General features: G+C 37.4%; 2 protein-coding genes and 1 long non-coding RNA gene across 8 annotated transcripts in view; 2 read left to right on the top strand and 1 right to left on the bottom strand.

The window, feature by feature from the left end:
- Window positions 1–103: 103 nt before the first annotated feature.
- On the top strand, window positions 104–8,586 carry LOC138932973 (protein argonaute-2-like). Of its 4 annotated transcripts, XM_070295335.1 has the most exons (18): window positions 104–231; window positions 407–576; window positions 1,413–2,348; window positions 2,475–2,546; window positions 2,778–2,863; window positions 2,988–3,347; window positions 3,509–3,709; window positions 4,160–4,280; window positions 4,418–4,782; window positions 4,857–4,976; window positions 5,046–5,328; window positions 5,442–5,594; window positions 5,662–5,821; window positions 5,907–6,000; window positions 6,080–6,243; window positions 6,357–6,621; window positions 6,858–7,042; window positions 7,122–8,586. In XM_070295335.1, exons 2-18 carry the CDS (start codon window positions 564–566, stop codon window positions 7,207–7,209), a joined length of 3,666 nt encoding a protein of 1,221 aa, XP_070151436.1. In that variant the 5' UTR covers window positions 104–231; window positions 407–563; the 3' UTR covers window positions 7,210–8,586. The 4 variants fall into 4 exon arrangements, with proteins under 4 accessions (XP_070151436.1, XP_070151434.1, XP_070151435.1 ...); XM_070295333.1 differs by having other exon boundaries at window positions 1,413–2,546; window positions 7,122–8,584; XM_070295334.1 differs by having other exon boundaries at window positions 104–235; window positions 1,413–2,546; window positions 7,122–8,584.
- Window positions 8,587–9,234: 648 nt separating this feature from the next.
- On the bottom strand, window positions 9,235–10,762 carry LOC138933443 (uncharacterized). The gene is made up of 3 exons (XR_011446965.1): window positions 10,235–10,762; window positions 10,000–10,138; window positions 9,235–9,779 (listed from the first exon to the last, which is right to left on the bottom strand). It is a non-coding gene; the product is annotated as an uncharacterized lncRNA (long non-coding RNA).
- A 529-nt stretch (window positions 10,763–11,291) lies between these two features.
- How (protein held out wings) overlaps window positions 11,292–23,446 on the top strand; it is a 38,607-nt gene continuing 26,452 nt past the window's right edge. The window contains exon 1 of one of the 3 annotated variants that reach the window (XM_070296152.1): window positions 11,292–12,624. In XM_070296152.1, coding sequence (XP_070152253.1) covers window positions 12,498–12,624 — 127 coding nt within the window. In that variant the 5' untranslated portion in view covers window positions 11,292–12,497. The remainder of the gene's footprint in view (window positions 12,625–23,446) is intronic. The other 2 variants (XM_070296153.1, XM_070296154.1) reach the window with 2 other exon arrangements.

The raw sequence follows: 23,446 nt of genomic DNA, 5'->3' as shown, positions 1-23,446 counted from the left end.
TGTGGAACGCAACTCAGGAAGCACCGTAATTTTACGCGCATGCGCAGCAACGATAGGATATAACACGTCACCTGTCCCATGACATTTCGCAGCCAATGACTTTCCGGAAATAATTATACGTACGGACGTTGGCTACCATTTTGCCGTGCGAGACGTAACCGCAAGACTTCCTTCAGAAGGAATTTAGAGGATTTTATAAAGTGATTTCATAAAATCAGGGGAAATTCTCTCGTTTGTACTACATTTCTTATATGTATAGCTGTGTTCCGATTCCTCATCCGGATGCATCCGATATTATAGTATACGTGATATATACTATAATATCGGGTGCACCCGGGTGAGGAATCGGAACACAGCATATCGTGTTAATAAAAGAACTTGCAATTGAAGACATTCTTCATTCAAGGATCAGCCTTTACGCGAGACAATCTGCGTTTGTCAACGATCCTAATCTTTATAATTGCGACGCAATTGTAAGAGCCATTGTTAGATTATTCTCATCAGCAAGTAATCTGAGAAGGATCTGATTTTTGAGAAGCTCGTTCGATACGAAGTAAAACAAGATGGGTCGAAAAGGTACGACGTCATCGTTATATGCGACCATTGCAGAGATCATTTCGTAAATTGATTTTTACGCCAGTTATATTATTCAATAATTGATTAAACATGTAATAATGATTCATTCTTTTGTTATTTTAAAATTATTTGTTGGAACTAAAAGAGGATCTTCATACTTATATTATATACTTTTATGATACCATATGGTCGAAAAGTTGTTATATAGCGATCAAACAATAAATTGCTAGTTTGGTCGTATGAACACTTGTCTATTAATTTATACTTTTGTTTAATATATGCAGTCTACATAATTGATTACTATAATTCAATGTTCATGGGTCTTTATAGCTAAAATGGCTGTATTAGTTCAGAGCTTATCTTTCTCCTGCCAATATGGAGAGAAAAAGATAAACTCTGAACTAGTTCAGCTATAAAAAAACAGACTCTAGATCACCTCAATTATGACAACAAGCAAAAAGTAGTATGCCAGAGATCTATTTGTATTGCTTGCATTTTTTGTACTTAAAATCATTACTTTCTCTCTCTCTTTCTCTGTCTCTAATGCCGAATATATGTCTCATTTTAAATGCAAAAGGTTTTGGAAATTTCAGCAACACAAACAAGCTCGACTTATGTTTATATTGACAATTTATTCTTATACATACTCATGCTTGTAAGAGAAAATTGAAAGAACACTTGTTTTAAACAGAGAACTTGAATTTGATCTTTTTCTAATAATGAATTAATTAAATCAAGATCCAAATATATGTTATCTGTCACTAATGCAAATTGTAAAACTTGATTAGTATAGGCTGTTTAAAATGTATGTACAAGAAATATAATATGTATTACAGGAAAAAAGAAGAAGCAGAGCACTGAGGAAGAAGCTGCATCAACCTCAAAAGCTACTTCCAGTGAGCAATTACAAAAAGAACAGGCCTCACAGCAGAAAGAACAAGAGAAACAAGTAGCTCAGGGTTTACCACAGAAGCAGCAAGTACCACCAGGTCCACCTCAACAACCTCAATCTCAGCTACAAACAGCACAGGCTCAACCTCGATCACAACAGCAAGTACCACGAGGCCCACCACCATCGCAACAACAGCCAGGAGTGCAAGGTCCACCACAGCAACAAGGACCATGGGGCCAACCGCGACAACCAGCAGCACAAGCTCCACAACCACAAGCAGCATGGGGTCAACCTCGATCACAACAGCAAGTACCACAAGGCCCACCACCATTGCAACAACAGCCAGGAGTGCAAGGTCCACCACAGCAACAAGGAGCATGGGGCCAACCGCGACAACCAGCAGCACGAGCTCCACAACCACAAGCAGCATGGGGTCAACCTCAATTACAACAGCAAGTACCACAAGGCCCACCACCATCGCAACAACAGCCAGGAGTGCAAGGTCCACCACAGCAACAAGGAGCATGGGGCCAACCGCGACAACCAGCAGCACGAGCTCCACAACCACAAGCAGCATGGGGTCAACCTCGATCACAACAGCAAGTACCACAAGGCCCACCACCATCGCAACAACAGCCAGGAGTGCAAGGTCCACCACAGCAACAAGGAGCATGGGGCCAACCGCGACAACCAGCAGCACGAGCTCCACAACCACAAGCAGCATGGGGTCAACCTCGATCACAACAGCAAGTACCACGAGGCCCACCACCATCGCAACAACAGCCAGGAGTGCAAGGTCCACCACAGCAACAAGGAGCATGGGGCCAACCGCGACAACCAGCAGCACGAGCTCCACAACCACAAGCAGCATGGGGTCAACCTCGATCACAACAGCAAGTACCACGAGGCCCACCACCATCGCAACAACAGCCAGGAGTGCAAGGTCCACCACAGCAACAAGGACCATGGGGCCAACCACAACAACCACAAGAAGCATGGGGTCAACCTCGATCACAGCAACAAGTACCCCAAGGCCCATCACCACAACATCCACGTCCACCGCATCAACAAATTTCAAGTAAAATATTCTCTCAATATATTCAATTTTTAAAAATATACTATTAAAACATTTTACATAAATGTATGAATTTTTCCATATATATATATATTGCTTAAATTTATGTTATTGGCTAAAGCTTATATTTAAGAGGAATATTTAGCTACCACAATTATCTCAATTTTATACACACGCACATGTATGCTTGTATAATGCGTATGTGTATAAAATTGTACTTTTATTCTTTTATAGTTGATATTGGTGGTGGTGGTGGTGATTCTAAATTAGCAACTGGCCAAGGTGATATGCAGCAACCAACAACAAGTGTACAATCTGAGGTGCAATAGTTATGGATTAATTATTTATATAATTATAAAGAATATCTGTTAAGTGGATTTTCATTTAATATCTCATTCTTATCATTTTTTTTTTTTTTTTTTTTTTTTTTTTTTTTTTTTTTAGTTATCTCAAATGTCTCTGAGAGATCCGTTAAAACAGACAAAAACTTCTCAAAAAGCAAAAATGACATCTAGTGCCATGAAACAATATCAACTCGCTATACCAAGGAGGAAAGATCCTAAGAAAGCTGGAACAAGAGGAACACATATTTTTGTTTATACAAATATGTTTGAAATCATATTTGATCAAAATTTTGTAACAAACGCTGTTCATTATGATGTGGATATTACACCTATTGCTCCAAAAGCTTTATATAGAAAAGTTTTCGAACAATGTAGGATTAATAACTTTAAAAACAGATATCCAGCATTTGATGGCAAAAAAAATGCATACAGTGCAAATGATCTACCTTTCATCGATTTTGTAAGTAATACACAGCATATATATGCATATTTTTATAATAATATAAATATCTATGAGAAATATGATTTATAAATTTACTTGATCAATATTTAATTCTGGGATATAAGTACAAACTATAAAATAAATTTTTCATTCACAAATTGCTTCATTATTTTGTCCAGATGGAAAGTGATATCGAAATTTATGATAATGAACGCGAGAGACAAAGAACATTTAAAATTACTTTAAAGAAAGTAGCTAATATTGATCTTAGTTGGATAAAAAATTTAAGACCCGGTCTTGATGAGGCTGACAGAGATCAAACCAGTATACAAGTTTTGGATATCATCATGCGTCATGCACCTGAGTCACGATTTTTGAGCGTAAGCAATTAATAGTGATTGTAATTAATATATATACTATTTTTTTATGATTATAACAAGCAATATGTGGTAAATTAACTGCACTTTTATATCATAAAAATGTGTGTGTGTGTGTGTGTGTGTGTGTGTGTGTGTGTGTGTGTGTGTGTGTGTGTGTGTGTGTGTGTGTGTGTGTGTGTGTGTGTGTGTGTGTGTGTGTGTGTGTGTGTGTGTGTGTGTGTGTGTGTGTGTGTGTGTGTGTGTGTGTGTGTGTGTGTGTGTGTGTGTGTGTGTGTGTGTGTGTGTAATATTATATAATACTATAATATTGTTTGAATGTAAGAATGTAATTTTTCTTTCATAAAAAATTTATACTTTATAAAATACGATTTAATAAACAGAACCGATATGTATAAATTCATTATACATACATATGATTAACGATATAAAATATATTATGCACTATTATAGGTTGGAAGATCATTATTCTGGAAAACAGATGGTTCAGAACCATTAGGTGGTGGTTTAAGTCTGTCGCGCGGCGGATTTCAATCTGCTATACTTGGCTGGAAACCGTATATAAATATAGATGGTAAAATATTATACTAATTGACACACTTAAATGATACAAAGGCTTTACAAAAACTTTAGGACTGTAAATTATTTCTATTATATATTAAATAATTTTGTCTAGCTATGTATAACATTTATTATTTCGATTTTTTTTAGTTGTCCATAAAGGATTCCCTACACCTCAGAGCGTTATTAGTTTAATGGCTGAGCTTACGAGAGCAAGAGGCGATCCAAGTCCAGCAGAAGTGAATGATAGACGCAATCGGGAAAAAATAGAGAAATTTTTAAAGGGTTTAAAAGTAATTTATCAAATACCCGGTCAACCGCGTACAAAACGAACGTATCGTTTAAATGGATTAGGTCCAAATGCTATTCAACATCAATTCGACTGTGACGGATCAAAGATAACAATAATACAATATTTTGCGCAGTCAAAGAATTACAATTTGCGTCATCCCAATCTGCCTTGTCTCTGGGCGGGCGCGACGAATAGGGCAGAAAAAATTTATTTGCCCGCCGAAGTACGTAAGCCATTTTATATTTGCTACAAATGATTGAGCAAGACTGATTGAAATATCGCCTCAAACATTTACAGTTATGTACTATTGTGCCTGGTCAGTCTATTAACAGAAAATTGGACGAAGAGCAAACTAGCAGCATGATTAAATATGCAGCAACGCCTGCACCTATTCGTAAAAGAAGAGTAGAAGATGCGGTAAGAGGAGATTTCATATTGTTGCATTAGAAATATTATGTCATAATTTATAATATAATTCGTTTGTAGTTTGCAATGATTGATGTGAATAATAGCCTTACTATGAGACAAGAGTTCCATCTGTCTGTACATCCAAGAATGAAAGAATTGGATGCTAGAATTTTACCTCCTCCGGTATTACAATATAATGGAAGAGTAGCAAAAGTGAACAAAGGAATATGGCAGATGCAAACATTCCTGGAAGCCAGTAATTTAGGAAAAGATACATGGACTATTCTTGATTTGAGTAACGCACCGAGCAATTTCATAAATGCAGCTATAGATGAATTTGTAACTGCATTGAAGCAATGTGGTTAAGTATATAAAAAAATACCAATTAAAATATTAAAATTGTGCATTATTATATGGACATTTTCATTAAAAAATATAATGTGTTAATTCATATTGAATTGTTTGTTTTTGTAGCAACCGAAGTTGGTATGTTTATTGGAGAGCCCCAAACTCCATTTAAAACTTTGAAATCGTACAATCATGCAGAGATTACTGAATATTTTAGATCAAGAAGGGGTTTAAATTTAATAATAGTGATCATACCAGATCGTACAGATACAACATACGGTGAGAGCAAAGTTCTAAAATATTCTTTCATTCTGAATGCAAATTTAAAATAATTTATATGTTTCAGGCAAAGTAAAACAGATCACCGAGTTAAAAATGGGTATTCTAACACAATGTATAAAGTTTAAGACTATAAAGAAAAACAGCTATTCGGCAGTAAAAAACATTCTTCTAAAGATAAATTCGAAACTAAATGGTGTTAATCATATAATCAATTCACAATCTATGTAAGTAATACTTGTTTCTTATTGTTTTATGAAAAGATATTATTTTTAATACTTTTGTATATCTTTCTTTTTTTTTCTTTTTTAGACCATATTGTTTAAAGGATAATGATTGTATGCTTGTTGGTGCCGATGTGACACATCCATCTCCTGATGCTATCAATATACCCTCTATAGCGGCGGTGAATATAACTCTAAATAGTGTTTTTTTCCTTTATATGAATAATGTATGTGCATTAATAAGAAATATCATTAATTTAGGTTGCTGCAAGTAGTAATACTTCCGCTTTCCAGTATAACATTGCGCTTAGGCTTCAACAACCCAAAGAAGAAATGATTTTAGATATTGAAGAAATAATAATATCGCAACTACAGATCTATAAGGAGAAAACGTCGCGTCTACCGAATAAAATCATCTATTACCGGTGTTTATTGCTTGATAATATTGCTTTATGTTATGCATAACATTTTTAAGATTATAAATTATCATATTTTTTATCATATATCTATAATTGCATATCAATATTTTAATGTATAGAGATGGAGTCAGCGAAGGGCAACTTGCTCAAGTTATGCACTTCGAAATAAACGCCATTAAACGTGCGTGCGCAAGATGGAAGGCCGGTAATATTCAAATTACTTGCCTGGTTGTTCAAAAGAGACATCATGTGCGTCTCTTCCCAACGCGTGATGCGGATTCCGATGACAGAAATAGAAATGTGAAAGCAGGGACGATTGTCGATACTGAAATTACCCATCCAAATCACATTGATTTTTATCTCGTCTCACATGCGAGCATTCAAGTAAGATTGTTCTGGTTAGAAAAATAAAATTTTTTTATATAACTAAATATATACTTCAACATTGAAAAAAGACATACCAATAGAAAAATTAATAACTAACTTAACTTATAATATCAATAGACATATAATATTATAACAATCGACTTTAAGAAACATCAAAATATATCAAAAGTGATCAAATTTATGCAAATGTATTTCTTCAATCGTTGAGTAAAGTTTATATCTCTTAAATGCAGGGTACAGCGAGGCCTACAAAATACAGATGCATATGCAATGAATCTTCTTATACGGAAGATAATATTGAGGAATTAACATATTATCTTTGTCATATGTACGCACGTTGTACGAGGGCGGTAAGCTATCCCGCACCAACTTACTATGCTCATTTAGGAGCTTATCGTGGAAGAGCCTTAATAGAAGGGTAAGCGATCGATTATGATATAAACCATGCAAGTCTATTATGATTTCGACAATTTATGCGGCAATGTTTCTATTTGCAGAGTTCCAATTTGCTTGGATAATTTAGATGCAGAACAGAATAAATTGTTTATGATAATAATGAAAAAAACACCAATGTGTTTTGTTTAAGAAAACAGAATCTGTTGCTTCTCGAAGGGAATTGCTTTATATTCGCTTAATATCTTTAATTATAGTTTAACTTTTTTTAACGATATGGGCGGGTATGAGTTCATTATATAAACATTTTAAATGATTAAATGTCTTGTTTCAGTTAATGGATATGTTTATTCCAAACTTGGTCGATAATGTTAATATAATCGTTTTTCCTTCTATATTTTATATTTCTAATTTGTATTTCTTTTATATTTTTCTGTCATATTCTTGAATAATTATCTTGCCACAGTAATAATTATCAAAAGTTTTGTCTTGATAATTATTGTCAAGACTTTTATTGTTGTTTTTTGATTATTAATTATATTTGACACAAAAATCCGGATTTATTGCTATTATTAAATATTCAATATACATACATAAATATAGAACCTACATCAAAATGCACACATGTATATGTTTGTGCATATAATTTAAATTTTTGCCTCTTCTTTTTATTATTATTATTATTATTATTATTATTATTATTATGATTATTATTTTATAATCTGTATACACACACACATATATGTAATCCGCATTTAAAATAATTTGAATCTTTTTTTTTCTTTTTGTTGCTTATGAGTTTATATATATATATACAGGGTGTCTGGCGTCAATCGCATCACCGGTCGTGTGCAGGTAGAGCAGATGAAATCGAAAAGAAAAGTCCTTTACCATTTTTTTCTATAATACTTAATAAAAGAGTTATTATTAAGTAAAGTCTGGCTAATCTGTGAAGTGTGCATCGGCGCACACTATCAGGCGCGCAACTCATCGACGTGCGCCCTGCTAAAGATCGGCGCCGATTAGCCAGACTTTACTCAATAATAACTTTTTTATTAAGTATTATAGAAAAAAATGGTAAAGAACTTTTTTTCTCGATTTCATCTGCTTTACCTGCACACGACCGGTGATGCGATTAACGCCGGACACCCTGTGTATATATATATATATATATTTCTACAATAACAATTGTAATACTCTGTTTATACTGTTAATTACAGTACACATGATATTACAATATTTGTTTCTGCAATTGTACAATTACAGTACAAACAATTATATTTATTGTTTATACAATTGTATAATTGTACATTATTTTTATATATACTATACGTTGAACGATATTTGTTTCGCGTATTTATATATATATATACATACATACTAATCGTGATTCACGAAATATGTCATAGGATTTTCATATATATATATTACGAGGGATTTCCTAATTCTGTTTCTATCTTGCGTTTTTATAAATGGAGTAATAAAACAACTAATTTAAGAAATTATTTCTGAAACTGTGTATATGTTAAAAAAAAATAAATAAGCTAAAAAAGGATATTGTTATTAGTATACAAAATAAAAAGAAATTATACATAAGAAATCGTAAATATGTGTAAGTATATCAACATATTTGCTATGAGAAGAATGTGATTGTGTATTGATCATATTCTGGTGTATTTATATATCATATGGTACTTATAATGATCGTATTATAGGTCTCGATAGTCCTTTCCTATCTACAGATTATAGATGCGATCGGGGATAAAAATGGAAGAAGGATGTTGAGCATAGAGAGAAAAGAAGTTCAAGATGAAATCACTTATAACGCGCAACACCCACATAGTTTTCACGATGAGGACCATGTATGGACGCGTGACGTCAACATTACTTTTGCGTTTATCAATGTGTGCATGCGTGTAGGCGCTCGACAGGGCATAGAAGGCAAAGTCCGTGGGAGAACACTAAAAAATCGGGGCCCCGACATATCCGTGCGATCGATCGATCGACGATCGCACCTTGAATTCGATGTATGCGGGGTTTATTCTATTCTATTGCCGATAATTCTTCCGATGAAAGATGATTTGTAAACGATTGAACAGGATTTAAAAATATAAAAACGCTTTGCAATCTGAAATTCTAGATTTCTAAGCCAACAAATTTATACCTCGAACGCTAGATTTACATAATTGGATTTCGTCTGTAAAAATGTTCGTTTATATTCTTGAAATACAGGATGCATAAATGCGATTTTTATTTTTAGAGACCTGACTTTTGTTTCAATGTGAAAGTGAAACAAAGGCACAACGATAATTTTAAAATAGCTAGGGGGCAAGAGTGGAAAAACCAAAGATTCTTTTGACACATATTAGCTATTTGATTCTAGCATTAACATTTAACGAGTGTCCCCGAATTTCAAATATCCGTTGGAAAACATTTGTACAAAAATGACTTTTATTGCTTTATTTATTAGCTTTTGCATTTGGATTAATCAAGATTGGCTTGCCATCTTCCTGGCACCTGTTCACTATATATATGATTCTTATTCTCGAAGTAAAATGTAATAAGCGTCGATTGTAATAGACTCAATCTGTATCTTTGCGACTGAGGCATGCTATCTTCTTTCTCTCTTCCGGGCATTTAAACGCTTCACAATCGTGTGCGCTCTCTTTATATTTATAGCGACTTGTAAGGACAAACTGGCGCGCACTGTTGATAGCATTAATTGTCAATGGCGATTATCTAATGGCACTTCCATCGGCATTCTAGCTGGAAAAAAGTTGCGGTAACATTTTTCATATATAATTAATGCTTCATATGAATTTTATATAAAAATATACTTCGTAAACCTACGAAGTAAATTCGTGATAAAACGCGAGTGTGCAACAGATGATTTGTATAGAAATTATTTTCATTTCTAATATTTCTTCGGAAATCTTAAGATGAAAAGAAAAATTTTTAATTTAAAAAAGAGACAATTGTTACTCTTTCAATCGCGTATGCAAATATAAAACTTGTTCAGTTGGATCGCCGAGAAAAGAATCACATTACGTGATCTAGCAATGTCACTGATTTGGAGATATCGAGACTATTAGTGTTTGTCGTCTGCGATTACCGATCTTCCCTGAAGGAGAAAAGAAAGAGATAAATCTTGATTAAGCTTTGCCGGTTTATATATCGTTGATGTATGAATCGGCGACGCGCATCCGCAGATATTTACCTTGTACGTTCATAGCGGTCGGCGCGTATCGAAAAAGCGGATAGGGAATATTAATTACGCATTCTAAGACACGCCGCTCCGAGATTGTGACAAAGTTGATGTAATGCACCGATCTCGTTGGGAGAGGCCGGCTGCGCATTCGGGATATCTCTCCTATACAATACTTTTTTTTTTCTCTTTTCTACTTCCACGAACGGGCAACGCGACGTTTCTAGGAGCGGGTTTACTGCGGCTTTGGCAGAGACGAGAGATTACGATTAGCACACATCGGGAAGGCGCGTTTACAGGTTCTCCTGTTTTGTTAATCTACGCGTTATTCATACTCGAAAAATTGCGCAAAACTCTCGCATCTGATTTTGACAAGCTGCGAACGAGCGAGCAGTTCCAACATCATCGTGCAGCGCGTGTCATCGCATACGAGATCCTGAGCCAAGATTAAAATTTGTAATTGGAGACCCGTGGCAATAATACACGGCTCGCCGGAAAGATTCGGGAGTAAATCTTTCCTCCCGAATGTCTCGCGGCAAGTTTCCGAAGAGAGAGAGAGAGAGAGAGAGAGAGAAAGAATGAGTGCGATACGATATTAAATGTATATTAGAAGTGGATATCCTGTAAGATTATTCGCGAAGGATTCGTATCTAAAGAAGAAAAAGGACGGAGTAGAGCTCGCGCCCCCTCAATACATACACACGTACACACGTAGACAAGAGAAATGTATGGACGTGGGACTAAACTATCCAACTCTGCATCTCTGCAACACGATGGTATGGCGTGTATATCTGTTGTTTCTCTCTCTCTCTCTCTCTCTCTCTCTCTCTGTCGTTCGCTCGCTCGCTCGCTGCTAGCGCGCATGCAGAGGCCGTATATGGTAGTGGGCGGTAGACACGGCAATAGCTAGATGCGCGGGGGCGGAGAGGAAATGCGCATGCGTTCGCGGATCCCATCCTCGGCTCGACTCGGCTAACTTCGTCTCGGCTCGGGCGCGCGTGCGTACGCACACGACGGGCGGTGCAAGGTGCAAAATCAGTAGATCCGAGAATTCCGTAGCGCGCGTACTTACTTTTGAATTCCCCCCCTCCCCCCTTGCGTGATCACCGCATTCCGATTTTAACCTCACCTCATACGGAGGACGAGAGAAAGAGAGAGAGGGATGCGATTCATCTATATGCACGATTGACTCTCTCTTTTTCACTTTGCTGTTTCATACCAGTTTGACTCCGTTTTCTCCATATCGCTCTCTCTCTCTCTCTTCTCTCCCGTCATCATCGTCGATCGTTCTATTTATCTTCGACGCTCCGATCTCGTCCCTTCTTTTCCCTTCCTACGCTCCTTCTCGCCTCCCTCTCTCCTTCCCTCCCCCTCCCCCAACCATTCCATTGCTCCGCGTCGCTTTTCGCGATCTACTGCGCGCGCGTTTACCATCGGGATCGTTTCCTAAAAACGTCATAGTCAACTGTGTGCACGAGAAGCGCGCGCGTGCGCGTTCACCCGAATCGGAGAAAGACGAGAGATAATCGGAGATCGATGAACGGTGTCGGGTCAATCGGTTAAAAGATCGAGAAGAATAAAAAGGAGGAAGGGACCTTGGCGACGGTGAGCGTCTCAGGATCTCGTCGTCGGGAAAAACGGGGAAAAGGAGAGAGTCGACGCGAGCAACAAGACAGAAATCAGAGCCTGGGGATCTCGCACGTCGTTGGAGAACGAAAAAAGGGAAAAAAAACCAAAAAGAAAAAAAAAACGAAACTTCGCGGCGGATCTGACGACTTTACAAGACTCTCTCGGCGGAGTGTTGTCGCTCGCCCTCGCGCCTTCCCTCTCCGCTTTTCTCCTCTCCTTCCCCTCCCCACCCTCCGCCCTCTTCTCCTTCTCCCTCGTACCCGCGTTCGTACCAATCCTCGCACGCTCTCTCGATTCCTCTACGCGCTAGAAGTCTTTCCTCCTCTCCTTTCTCTCTCTCTCTCTCCCCCCTCTCTCCCACTCGCCGTGTCGCTGTCCCCTTCGTCGCGTTCCCGGCTCTTTTCTTTTAACTCTCCTTCGTCAGTACGTCTCCGCCCGTCCGCGCCTGTGTTCTCCCGAAGAGAGAACGATTCCGTCCGTACGACACCGCGTCGCACGCACTGTCGTGTGGCCCGTTCGCGCTCTCTCTCTCTCTCTCTCCTTTTCTCCCTTTTCTCTCTCTTTCTCTCCGTTGGGTATTAAGCGTGCCCGCGCGCGCCCAACACGCGCCAACATTCGCCATTGAAGCAACCGAGTACAATTTGCGATGTGTGATAATACTAACACGACGACGCAGAGTATAGCGGACTACCTGTCACAGTTGTTGAAGGACCGGAAGCAGCTAGCTGCCTTCCCAAATGTCTTCATACACGTGGAGCGTCTGCTGGATGAGGGTGAGTTTGACAGCTTCCTCTCCTCCTCCTTTTTTTTTTTAATTTTTATTTTCCTCGTGTCCAACCTCTTCGATCCTCTCCTTTAACCGATGTCATTTTATACGAGCGACGAGATTTTATACGTCGCTCCGGATCGCAGAGAGCAGCGAGGCTTCTCCGAACTGTGTGTGTCTGGAAATAAGTATAAAGCCGCGGGGAGTATGCGCGTGTGTACGCGCTCGTCGATCGATGCGTATCATAAAACACGACGAGACTTCGACGAAGCGCGCCATTTTGCGCTCGTGAATGCGCGCGAGGGAATGAATTTTTTTTCTTTTCTTCTTTTTTTTTCCTTTTATCGCCACGTGACGTAAGCATCGCGTGCTTCTCTCGTCGATCTGTCGCGGGGGGACTTGTTGTTTCCTTCGCGCGTTAGTTTGCCCATCTGGATTGACGTTTCAAGTTAATTGCTATGCCAGTGTCGATTTTCACATCCGATTCGTCATCGTCTTGAAATATTCGTCGATAGAGTCGATCGGTTCCTAACGCTATCAGCGAATTCCTGCGCCGCTGCCCGCTACGAATAAGGCGTATATAGGGTGTCGTGAGAAGTTGGAGTCTAACTTTTACGCACGCGCACGCTTGCGATTTGCCGCGATTACATTTCAGATTTTGAACGCGTATATAAATATTACATGTATATTTATATCCTTCTTCCTCGTGATGTTTTCTCAATTGTCATTCGTACTGTGTACGTCTCGTGGATGATTACACATTTTTTATGACGCGTTCTTTTAAAGATACGAGCATACACCGCCCCCCTAATCGACTTTATTTCATTTCACGGTATACGCGGTTGGAAAATTTCACTTCAATTTAACATATATCGCATGTCCCAAACGGTTCACGCTAATTTTTCTGTTAATTTAATATAACATGGATACGCGTTAAATGTTGACATTAATCATTATGTCAATATTTCAACACAATATATGAACTTAATAATAACTCAATAGCAAACTTCATAGTAATTTGAATGAAATTAAATATTTTGTAATTAAATTTTGCGTAAAATCGATATATTTTTAATGACAAAATTGATTTAGAGGAAAAAATTATTGTAAATTTTAATAAAAAAATCATGTCACTAATAATACATATCTATCGCGTAAAATTAAAAAAAAAAACATATGTTCATTGTGTTATTCTTACACTTTTTTTTTCATTTATTTTAATAATTTAATATTTGAGTTCAATTTAACAGCTTATATATTAACTTAACACACGATTGTGTTAAATATTAAACACTAGAATTTTAACTCCTCATATTTTTTTAACAAGAAAACATACATTTTCCAACCGCGTGCGCGAAAGTGACACGGGGCTTATTGCATCGTTCGAACGCGCGAGTTTTCTTCGTTTTTCTTCCCCGCGAGGATGTAGGACACCCTGCGCGAGTGTCGCGTTCGTTTTCGCAACCCTTCCACGTGTACGCGATCGACTTATAATCCGTTCCTTTCGCTGTCGCGACGCCGCGTTGTCACGTGGCCGGCTCGCGTGCTTGCTCGCGAGAAAGAAGAGAGGAAGGAAATGTAACGCGAAATAGGAACCGCGTACGGAATAAGGCTCTCCCGCGTCGTCAGCAAGCCGCGCGAATCGATCGCATTTGAAAATAATTCATTCTCCTCGCGCGTCAAATATCGCGTAAATATATACGCGTGTGTAAAAATTATGAATAAGCAAAAATAAATATTCCGCCAAATCGTCATCCTTGATCCTTGTTTTTCTTCTCTCTCTCTCTCTCTCTCTCTCTCTCTCTCTCTCTCTCTCTCTTTTGAAGCGAGCTTATGTAGTTTGAGATATTATTATATTTCTTTAGTTCTTTATTTATCATCTTTATCGTGCAGTATGGAAATTGCGGTAGATGGGTAAGTAGTTTTGCATTTGACATTTATGACAGTTGCGTCTAATAGCAATGCAAAAGGCAATATATACACAAGGAGAACTTCTCTAAACATTACGTTCATACTTGCGATGTCACGCGTGTACGATAAATATCAAGAATTCTTTCCGTTGAATAATCGACGCGATAATATATTATTTTGTTTTCTCTTCTTATGCTCGTTTCGCGAAGAGGCAAATCTTTTGTAGACAAGATATTATACTTTACCTTGTAATTTTGCAAGGCAGGTAATCGTATTATCGAGTCACAAATGGGATGGTAGACGAATGATTTTTTCGGGCTTTTGTGACGAGTAATGCTGGTGGTCGGTCAATATCGATGATGCGGGACGTCACAAATCGGAAGTAACTTCGGTTACAAAAGGGATCCGGACTGTGCGATTAGTACCACGAGAATTAACTTTCCCTCCTAGCTTTTATTGCTGCCGGTCACGAGTCGCTTTCGTCATGGTAATGATTAAGACCTTAAAATGCTCTGGGTTTTGTATCTCGGCGTGTCAAATGGGATACTAAATATAAATTCTTACAGCCAATGTACAATAATCGTTCGATCCATCAACGGACGCGATGCGCCCCGATCAGAATTGCTTAGAAAAATCCAGTGAGTGGAAAAAACTCTGATATAAATTTGAGGTTTTTTTTAAAGCAAAAAGATTTTTTTCTCTTTTGATTTAATTAAATAAATCATATTAATCACTATAGTTTAAAAAAGTGAAATCAATATGATAATAATGGCCTTTTCTAATTTAAGTCAGTGTGTGAAATTTTTTGAATAAAAACTTTCGAGATATAAATATTATTAAATTTTAATTTTATTAATATTATTAATAAAATTAATTAAATTTATTAATTAAATAAATTTATTAATTAATAATTAATTATTAATTATTAATTAAATAAATTTATTAATTAATAAATTTATTTATTAATTAAAAAAATTAATTAAATTTTATTAATATTATTAATATTATTAAATTTAAATTTTAAATTTTATAATTAACAGAATTAACAATTTTTACCAGTATAAATTTCGTTCGCGCGTTTACCACGTTTCGATTATTTTCTAACAAAAAACTAATTTATTTGCTACACGTCGATTCCTAAAATTTATCACAAATTTAATAACTTTTGGATAATGATCGAATTAAAAAACACTATCGATCGACAAATATAAATAAAAAGATTTTTTTTATATATTTTGCTATTTTTAATAAAAAGGACCAATTCTTGCCGGAGGTTTCCCCCCCCCCCCCCCCCGGAAAATATCAGTTTTTATCACTGGTATGTATTTATTCAAAAAATGTGGAATTTTACTAATCCTGATCCAGATCCCTATTTCGAAGAAGGATAACGCAAAGATAGAGCGACAGCTTATCGCCATGTGATAAAGCCTTATATACACGTGTTATCTATCTTCCGGGTTTCTTTCCCTTATATAAGGCATGTTCGGCGAAGGTTTTTGCGAAAATCTTCGAAACTCGGCGCGTTAAACGCGGCCAAGCCTCCTGCTATTTATTCGCGTCGCACATCTGCGTGTTTTGGAATCGATAAGCAAGCCAACACGCGCGACGCGCGCGAGTGAAAGGAACGCGCGTCGCGCGTAGTGTGCGTAAATATTTATTTGTTATATATTGGTGACATGGCGATATATCATAAGCCGCGATATATCGTCATATTATCGTCGTATTTCGTAGAAGGCGCGTTTCGTGCCGAGCTGATGTTGTTGTCGGTCGAAAGCCGGGGCCGAGAATCGGCGGCGAATCCGAGTACACGGAAAAGAGACGCTGACCTCGTAGCTACGTAAAACCGCTTTGTGGGTAACTCTCGATATATATATGCCTATCCCCTTCTCCCTCAATTCTATCCCCCTCCCTCCGAACTCGCGATACACCGTTCACCAGATCTCCGCCGACCTGTTCTCGAAGAATAAATCCGCTCGATTCATAGAGAACACGCTCTGCTAACGTTTGAGAATTTCTTTCTTTCCTTTAAAAAAAAAAAAAAAAAAAAAAAAAAAAAAAAAAAAAAAAAAAAAATCTTTTACCGAGTGCACACACGTGGAATCTCTGCCTCTAACGAAAAGCGCATACTTAACGATAAACTGGCGCTTATATCATTGGATAAAAGTGGCATTCCATCGCGCGGCTACGGCTTTGATGTCTGTAATCCATTCCCTTTTGTATGGTAATGCGATGAGATTATATCGTTATCCGCAGGGCTTCGTATATATTTGAAAAGAAAGAAAGAAAGAAAGAAAAAAAACAAATTCTTACAAATATATAAATAATTGTCATTTGATAATATTTAACTTTGCGATTATCTAATAAAAGAAATTTGCGGGAAGTGATCGTCTATCGGATAAATTTATAACTTGTAACATTTTCTCGCGGGAATTTGCTATTTGTGCCCTTCGCGATCTTCTTCTCCTTAAGCAATTTTGATTAACGGTAATTTAACGAATGAATTATACATCGCGAGGGAGCAGATCGACTCTAAGGACGTGTTTGGCTTTGGAAAGTCGAGAGAAAGCTGGGTCCGCTCGTTTTGTTTTATGCTGGAAAGCAACATGTTATCTGCATTGCATACTCAGAGAGACTTAAATATCGCATATATATACTGCGAATATATTGCGAATCTATCATCTGTGCGATATTAAGAATTCTTTACGATAAGAAAAAAAAAATAGTTGGTGTAATTTTGTATAATACTAACGATAAATCGTTCAAATATTTTCCTTCTATTTACTTTACATTATTTCAAGTTTTAAAACAGTGCTAAATAATAATCTATATTAATTATTATTGCCTGAACAAAGTGATTTTCACTCTAAATATATATAATATTGACCTCGTTTTCGTTTTTCTTTATACCACTCGCATATGTTCGAAATCGCGAAAGACAATTTTTTGTCTAAACCGTTTCTGAAATTTTAAAAAAATTTTTATTGCCTATGTTTTTTTTTCTCTCTTCCTTCCTTTTCGTTAATGAGAAACTTTGACGATAACGCAAGGAATTTAAGGTGTGTTAATTGTGTGTTAATTAAGGATAATTGAGGCCGATTATGTATCGAAAATTTTTGAAAATCTATAAATATCGATTAACGGTAATAATCCTTGATGACTGAAACTCTACGACAATAAAACTTGTATAATCAACGATGCGTCAGACGATCGCTCAATTGATCGTTTATCCATTCTCCGTTCGTCGTATAATTTCTGCTTCTACACGATTGGAAAATTTGATTTAAATTTAATATACGTCGCATGTCCCAAACGGTCTATACAAATTTTTTTGTAGACTCAGTATAATTGGATATCTTAAATGCTGACTAATATTAATAATATAAATTCATAGTAATATAAAATAAATTTTGTCTAAAAAATCAATATATTTTTAATGATAAAATTAATTAAGAAAAAAATTATTGTCTATCTGTAGTCATTCTCACTCCTATTATAGAATAAAATCAATATTTTTTTTCCTGTAAATTTTAAAATCCTGTTAGTCGTTTTAATAATTTAATATTTCAGTTCAATTAACGCAACAGCGATATATGTTAAATTAACACAAGAATGTGTTAAATATTTAAGGCGAAAATTTTAATCGCCATATCTTTTTATCAAGAAATAAATTTTCCCACCGTGTATCATGCTGCGACGTTCTCTCCTTCGGAAAAGTTGAGAGACACTGTCGCTCATCCGGGCATCTACGGTCGGTTTTTACATTTGTACGATGTGGAAAGACGCGGGAGCTCTCGCCTCTCGTAATGATCCTTTCGTATAGTGATGCATTCGAGAGGGCGGCCGGCGCGTTCAAACGCGCGGATACGCGCTCTATTTCCATCGGGGACTGTGTAACGAGGTTTTCTCGGTGACCTAGTGGCGCGAATAGAACTCGTCGCCAAGTGCGCGCGTCCTTTCGAAATTGTCTGGCCAAAACTTGGATACCGCACGATTTCGTCTCTAGTGGGTCGGCATGACTAATCGCCGCAACCTTCGGGGAAAGAGACGCTTCGATGCGATACACGGGTCGGATTAAAGGAACGTCTTATCAGCGTCGTCTCTTTGGAGAAAAAGGAAAGAAAGTTACAACACTCGCTCGCGGTTCTTCCAATAAAATCCTTTCGGTATAAGAGGAGAATTCCGCTTAGGTTTGTATCTTCGAAAGAGTATATTTTCTGCGAAAAAAATAAAATAAAATGAACGTTGAAGCGTGATTGTCGTTAAACTGTTGACAATCGCATTTCTTATGTTCTTATTAATTAGATTAAAATAAAAAGATTCAATTTACATGGCGAATGAAAGGCGCGCGATAGCTTAATGAAGGGGCACTCGGTTGGCGTTGAAAAATGGAGAGAACGTTTGCTTCTCGCAAATGCACCCGTAAATATACGCAATCGCGACACCGCTAGCGTTTCTAGTCACTAATTGCCTACCGTCGTAGTGTGTATATGGGCAGCGTGCGACTCCTTATGGGAAAAGGCAACGAAGCGTGAACAGGGACAGTGCGACATTAATGACGGACATTACCGCAACGGCAAGAAAGTTTTGCTTAGTTAGCCGTACTGTAAAAGGTAAATGGCGGAAATCGTCATTAAAGAATTTATAATAATATTCCGACGTAGCATTTTCTGATTCATCGTAAATCGACTCGTCTGATTCATCGACATCGAATGTTCCATCCTCTATTTCAGTTTTTGTAAAAGATTACGAGGGAAAATATTCGACTGAAGGAAATCTTCGCTTGTAAAAAATTTTTCCGCATTTGTTATGCGTAAGAAAGTAATATTAATATTACTTTTTCGCGCGCGCGAGTGACTGAAAGAATTCGCAGGTCGATCTGTCAAAAACAGCTGATCGATTCTGACGTGTCAATGAAGGAGTCTTGTTTGCCCCGCGTTTCGACCGATCGCGCTCGGAGCCATCGCTAACCGGACTCGGTCTTCGACCCCCTTCTCTCTTCCATTGCTAACCCCCCTCCCCCCCACCTCCTCCCTCCGTTCCACTCGTCCTTGCTCGCCCCCTCCCGTATCTTCATCGCGCCGTGGCGGCCGCATTCCTTCTCTTGAACGGTGAAGCCGCTTCGTCGGGAGCTTCGACTCGCCTCGCCCCCTCGCCTCGCCCCCTCGCCTCGCCCCCTCGCCTCGCCCCCTCGCCTCGCCTTGCCTTGCCTTGCCTCGCCTTGCTTCGCCTTGCTTCGCCTCGCCTCGCCTTAACTCGAGTCTCGGAGTCGACTCGACTGTACTCGATTTGACTCGCTTCGCTTCGTCTCGTCTCGTCTCGTCTCGTCTCATCTCGTCTCATCTTGCCTTGTCTTGCCTTGCTCTCGAGAGCTCGCTAGCGATCCGAGGATCATAACTCGCGCGTTAGCTCGGAGTCGCATCGTTTGTTCGAGGACCGATATTCAAATTGCAGCCTGCGCCATTGATCGAAAATACATTAGCTGAAAAATATCACAGGGGATCAACGTTTGTTGATTTATAATATTATGTATCTATTAATAAATTTAGCGTAAAATTGAAATTAAATTTTGTAAAATCAATAAAATTTATAGGTTCAAAATAAAATCTGCTTGAATTTTGTATTTTTTGCATTCAAAAGAGAGGGGGAAGAAAGCTTGGTTTATTACAGCCTCTTATCTTTTATCGTCACTCGCTTGAGAAGTGTAGACATTTTGCCTCTTGTGGAAGGCGAAATTATTTCGAAATCAATCCAAGAAGATTTATGATGAAAAATCGCGCTTTTTTTCTTCAATAAAACAACTTAAAGAGACTCGAGATTTTTTTTTTTCTTGGTTGAATACATGAAGTTAAGTTGTCACAGGTACGAGATTTATTTCTAGGAACACGGTGGCAATCCAGTTAATAAACGTCCGGCGAGAGAATCTCAGAGCGACCGCAAACGACGACACGGTATCGTCACGAAACGAGCCGACGTGGTCGGCGCGCATTCGTGACTGCAATGAAAATTTACGTCGTGCTATCATTTATACGAACGATCGAGGCAAAGGTTAAGCGCGACACGTCGCGCGAAACAACTACGATCGATAGATCGCGTACTAGGGTATACTATGCCACACCCAACGCGAACCTATCTAAGGTTGTTGCAAGTATATCAAACCATGTAATGTTATATATATCCCTCTCTCTTTATTTTCGCGTTGCACATACGCGATTAGACGGAGTGTGCGGAGCTTTAAAATATCTTGTCGATGGAATTGCAAGTCGTGTATATCGCGAGAGATTATTCTGATTTAATAATAGCGCGCACTCTCTCGTATCATTTAGTAACCGCATATTTTTCGTCGTCGTAGGCGCGACTTGTTCTCGATCGTTGCATAACGAAACCGCGTAAGTCGGACATAGGCGGATCAGTCGCTCAAGTCGAAGCTGAACGACCATTACTTATGATCTCATGAACGTTAGCATACGCACATAGGTTGTCTACTCCCTAGAAGAACATGGAAAACCTGGAATTGCCAAGGAATTTTTTTATACCTGTAAAAATCAGAGAATTCTCCTGGAATTTTGTTGGGACTCAGGAAATTTTTAAAAAAATTCTCTCTCATAATTTTGCTCTTATACTATAAGCAATAGACATTCCGTCAATTAGCAATGTTGTGAATTATGTGTTTAAAATTTATTATAAATATATATCTATCTCTGTTTATATATTCAATGTCTTAAAATATTAAATATGCAATACATATTCTCTATTTTAATTTTTAGTAATAAAAAATAAAAATGTTACATAAGTAAATAAAATATTATCTTAACTAAAGCTATTCAGTTTTATTTTTAATACATTTGTAAATCTAGCACACGAAACTTAAGTGGCTTTGTGTTTTTTCTTCGTATGAATAAAAGGGATTAGGAAACACGTACGATAAAAAAATCTTATCTTAGGAAATTTTATGGAAAAATGTTTCAAATATTCTCTTTGTGTTTGGAATTTTGAATAAAAATACCTGGAAGATCAGGGAATTTTCAGGAAAATTTTTACAGGATTCAAGTAGATACGGTAAAAGTGGCCAAACACGCGCGCGGGCTGTTTTTCCTTTATGGATTTTTTACCCATAAAATACGAAAGCGAGAGATAGATCTTTTGCCCTAATCTCAATGTCGCACCCTAGTTTCTACGAAAAATCTTATGTCGTCAATGATATTAATATCTTTGAAAATATTAATCATTTATTATCGTTCAAGATATATGGTAAAGCACGATCGACATGATTTTCATTTGATTTTAATATCTACATCCGAGTAACCTAGTCCTTAGCATTTTATTACCCGGATAAGGAATTAAATACAAACGAGTGACTAGAAAAAGACATGTCCCAGCTTACGAGATAACTTTCCAACGAATATATGTACATAGTCGTTGCCTAAGGACCATACGGAAAACGTATACGAGAACTGCATCTGAAGAAACAGACGCGGGCCTTCCCATATTCATAAACAAGAGGAGAATATGTCCCCGAGAGAATCTTTGGCAACGCAATTGACAGCGTCTTCTTGGGGGCTTTTTTTTCTTTTATCTTACAATTAATCAATCTGCTAAACTTAAGGATGTTTTGGCTGTACAATAGTAGCAAAAAACTGTCAGAATTTAAAAAAAGACATTTTTCTTACGTTTATACTGTTTGAAAAATTAAATTAAAGAATCCGAATTATAAAAAGAATTAAAGTATCACAAAATAATATGGTTTTTAACGTCTTTGTAAAAGAAAATAGTTATAATTAATATTTTTCCTAATTTGTGACAAAAACTTTTGATATCCCCTGAAATCAACTGCAAAAAAACAAAAAAAAAACGAATAATTTGCGGAAAGAAAGAGAGAGAGAGAATATTTTTCTACAATTTTTAATAAATAACTTTTAAACGAGTTATTGGATCTAAATCAAGTTTTGTATAAATATTTATTAATTTTCTCAATATATGTGAAAATATTTATTTCGTTGGCAATGTTTTTTCATTGTCAAATTTGTCGATAAGTATTACAATACGCGATTTTTGTCAACGTTTTCACATATGACACAGACATCCTTAATTATTTTTGTTACGCGTAAATTATGAACGTGAAAAAAAAAAAAAAAATTTCTCGTCGACGCAAAATTTGAAAATGATGGGATTATTCGTTCAGATAAATGTGTGTATATATTTAGGATCGTATATTTAATGTCTGTACCAGTATATATTGTATTATCGCAACCCGAGATATAACTATGATCTCCTTGCGAGATGCTTGGCGTGATCGTACTGTCATCCGGAGGAATTGCGGTCGGCAACCTAATATTTGCACCCCAACCGAGATATCGTTTTGGATCGGATCCGTGAATATAGGTCTCGTTTCCGTGCCAACAACGTGTCTTCGTAATCCAGGCATAGTTGATGTCCGCGATCTCGTAAAACGGAAGCCGCGATATTTCTGAAATGCGGGGGCGTATTAAGAAAGGCGAGCGAGCAAGCTCGCTGTTTATTGCCGGCTATTATAAACTTGCAAACTGTTATAAAAAAATATATATATATCGCGTTTTTGTCCTTTGTTATCGGATGACAATTAAAATGTAAAGATATTTTTTTAAACCTACGCAACGCGAGATGAAAGATAGCGGAAGGGAAAGTAGAAGTTTCGTATGTCTCTTATGGATATCTAAAGAGATGTAAATATAGAAGGAGAGGAAGAGAGAAGAGGCGGAATATCTTGGCCGAGGATCGAATCCGGGGAGACTCGCACGCGATCGCGATCGAGAAGAGAGCCTCTCTTGTCGGAGAGAGGCGCGGCAACCCTGGCAGAGTCATTGAGAACGGGCTCATCCTGTCCCTGTCGTCTCGGGGCTTTTTTCGGCATCGACTTCTCTTTCCGTAAGCGTGTCCTCACC

This window comes from Polyergus mexicanus, unplaced genomic scaffold (assembly GCF_030449975.1).
Source record: "Polyergus mexicanus isolate NDT 795.1 unplaced genomic scaffold, iyPolMexi1.0 SCAF_5, whole genome shotgun sequence".
Lineage (NCBI taxonomy): Eukaryota > Metazoa > Arthropoda > Insecta > Hymenoptera > Formicidae > Polyergus > Polyergus mexicanus.
The sequence above is the reverse complement of the archived record's forward strand: the minus strand, read 5'-3'. Positions and strand labels throughout refer to the sequence as shown.

What these genes read in the sequence shown, in the direction of transcription:
- LOC138932973 (XM_070295333.1), top strand. An exon ending in ATCTACCTTTCATCGATTTT is followed by an intron (nt 3,348 to 3,508) that starts GTAAGTAATACA and finishes TATTTTGTCCAG; the next exon opens with ATGGAAAGTGATATCGAAAT. An exon ending in ACCGTATATAAATATAGATG is followed by an intron (nt 4,281 to 4,417) that starts GTAAAATATTAT and finishes GATTTTTTTTAG; the next exon opens with TTGTCCATAAAGGATTCCCT.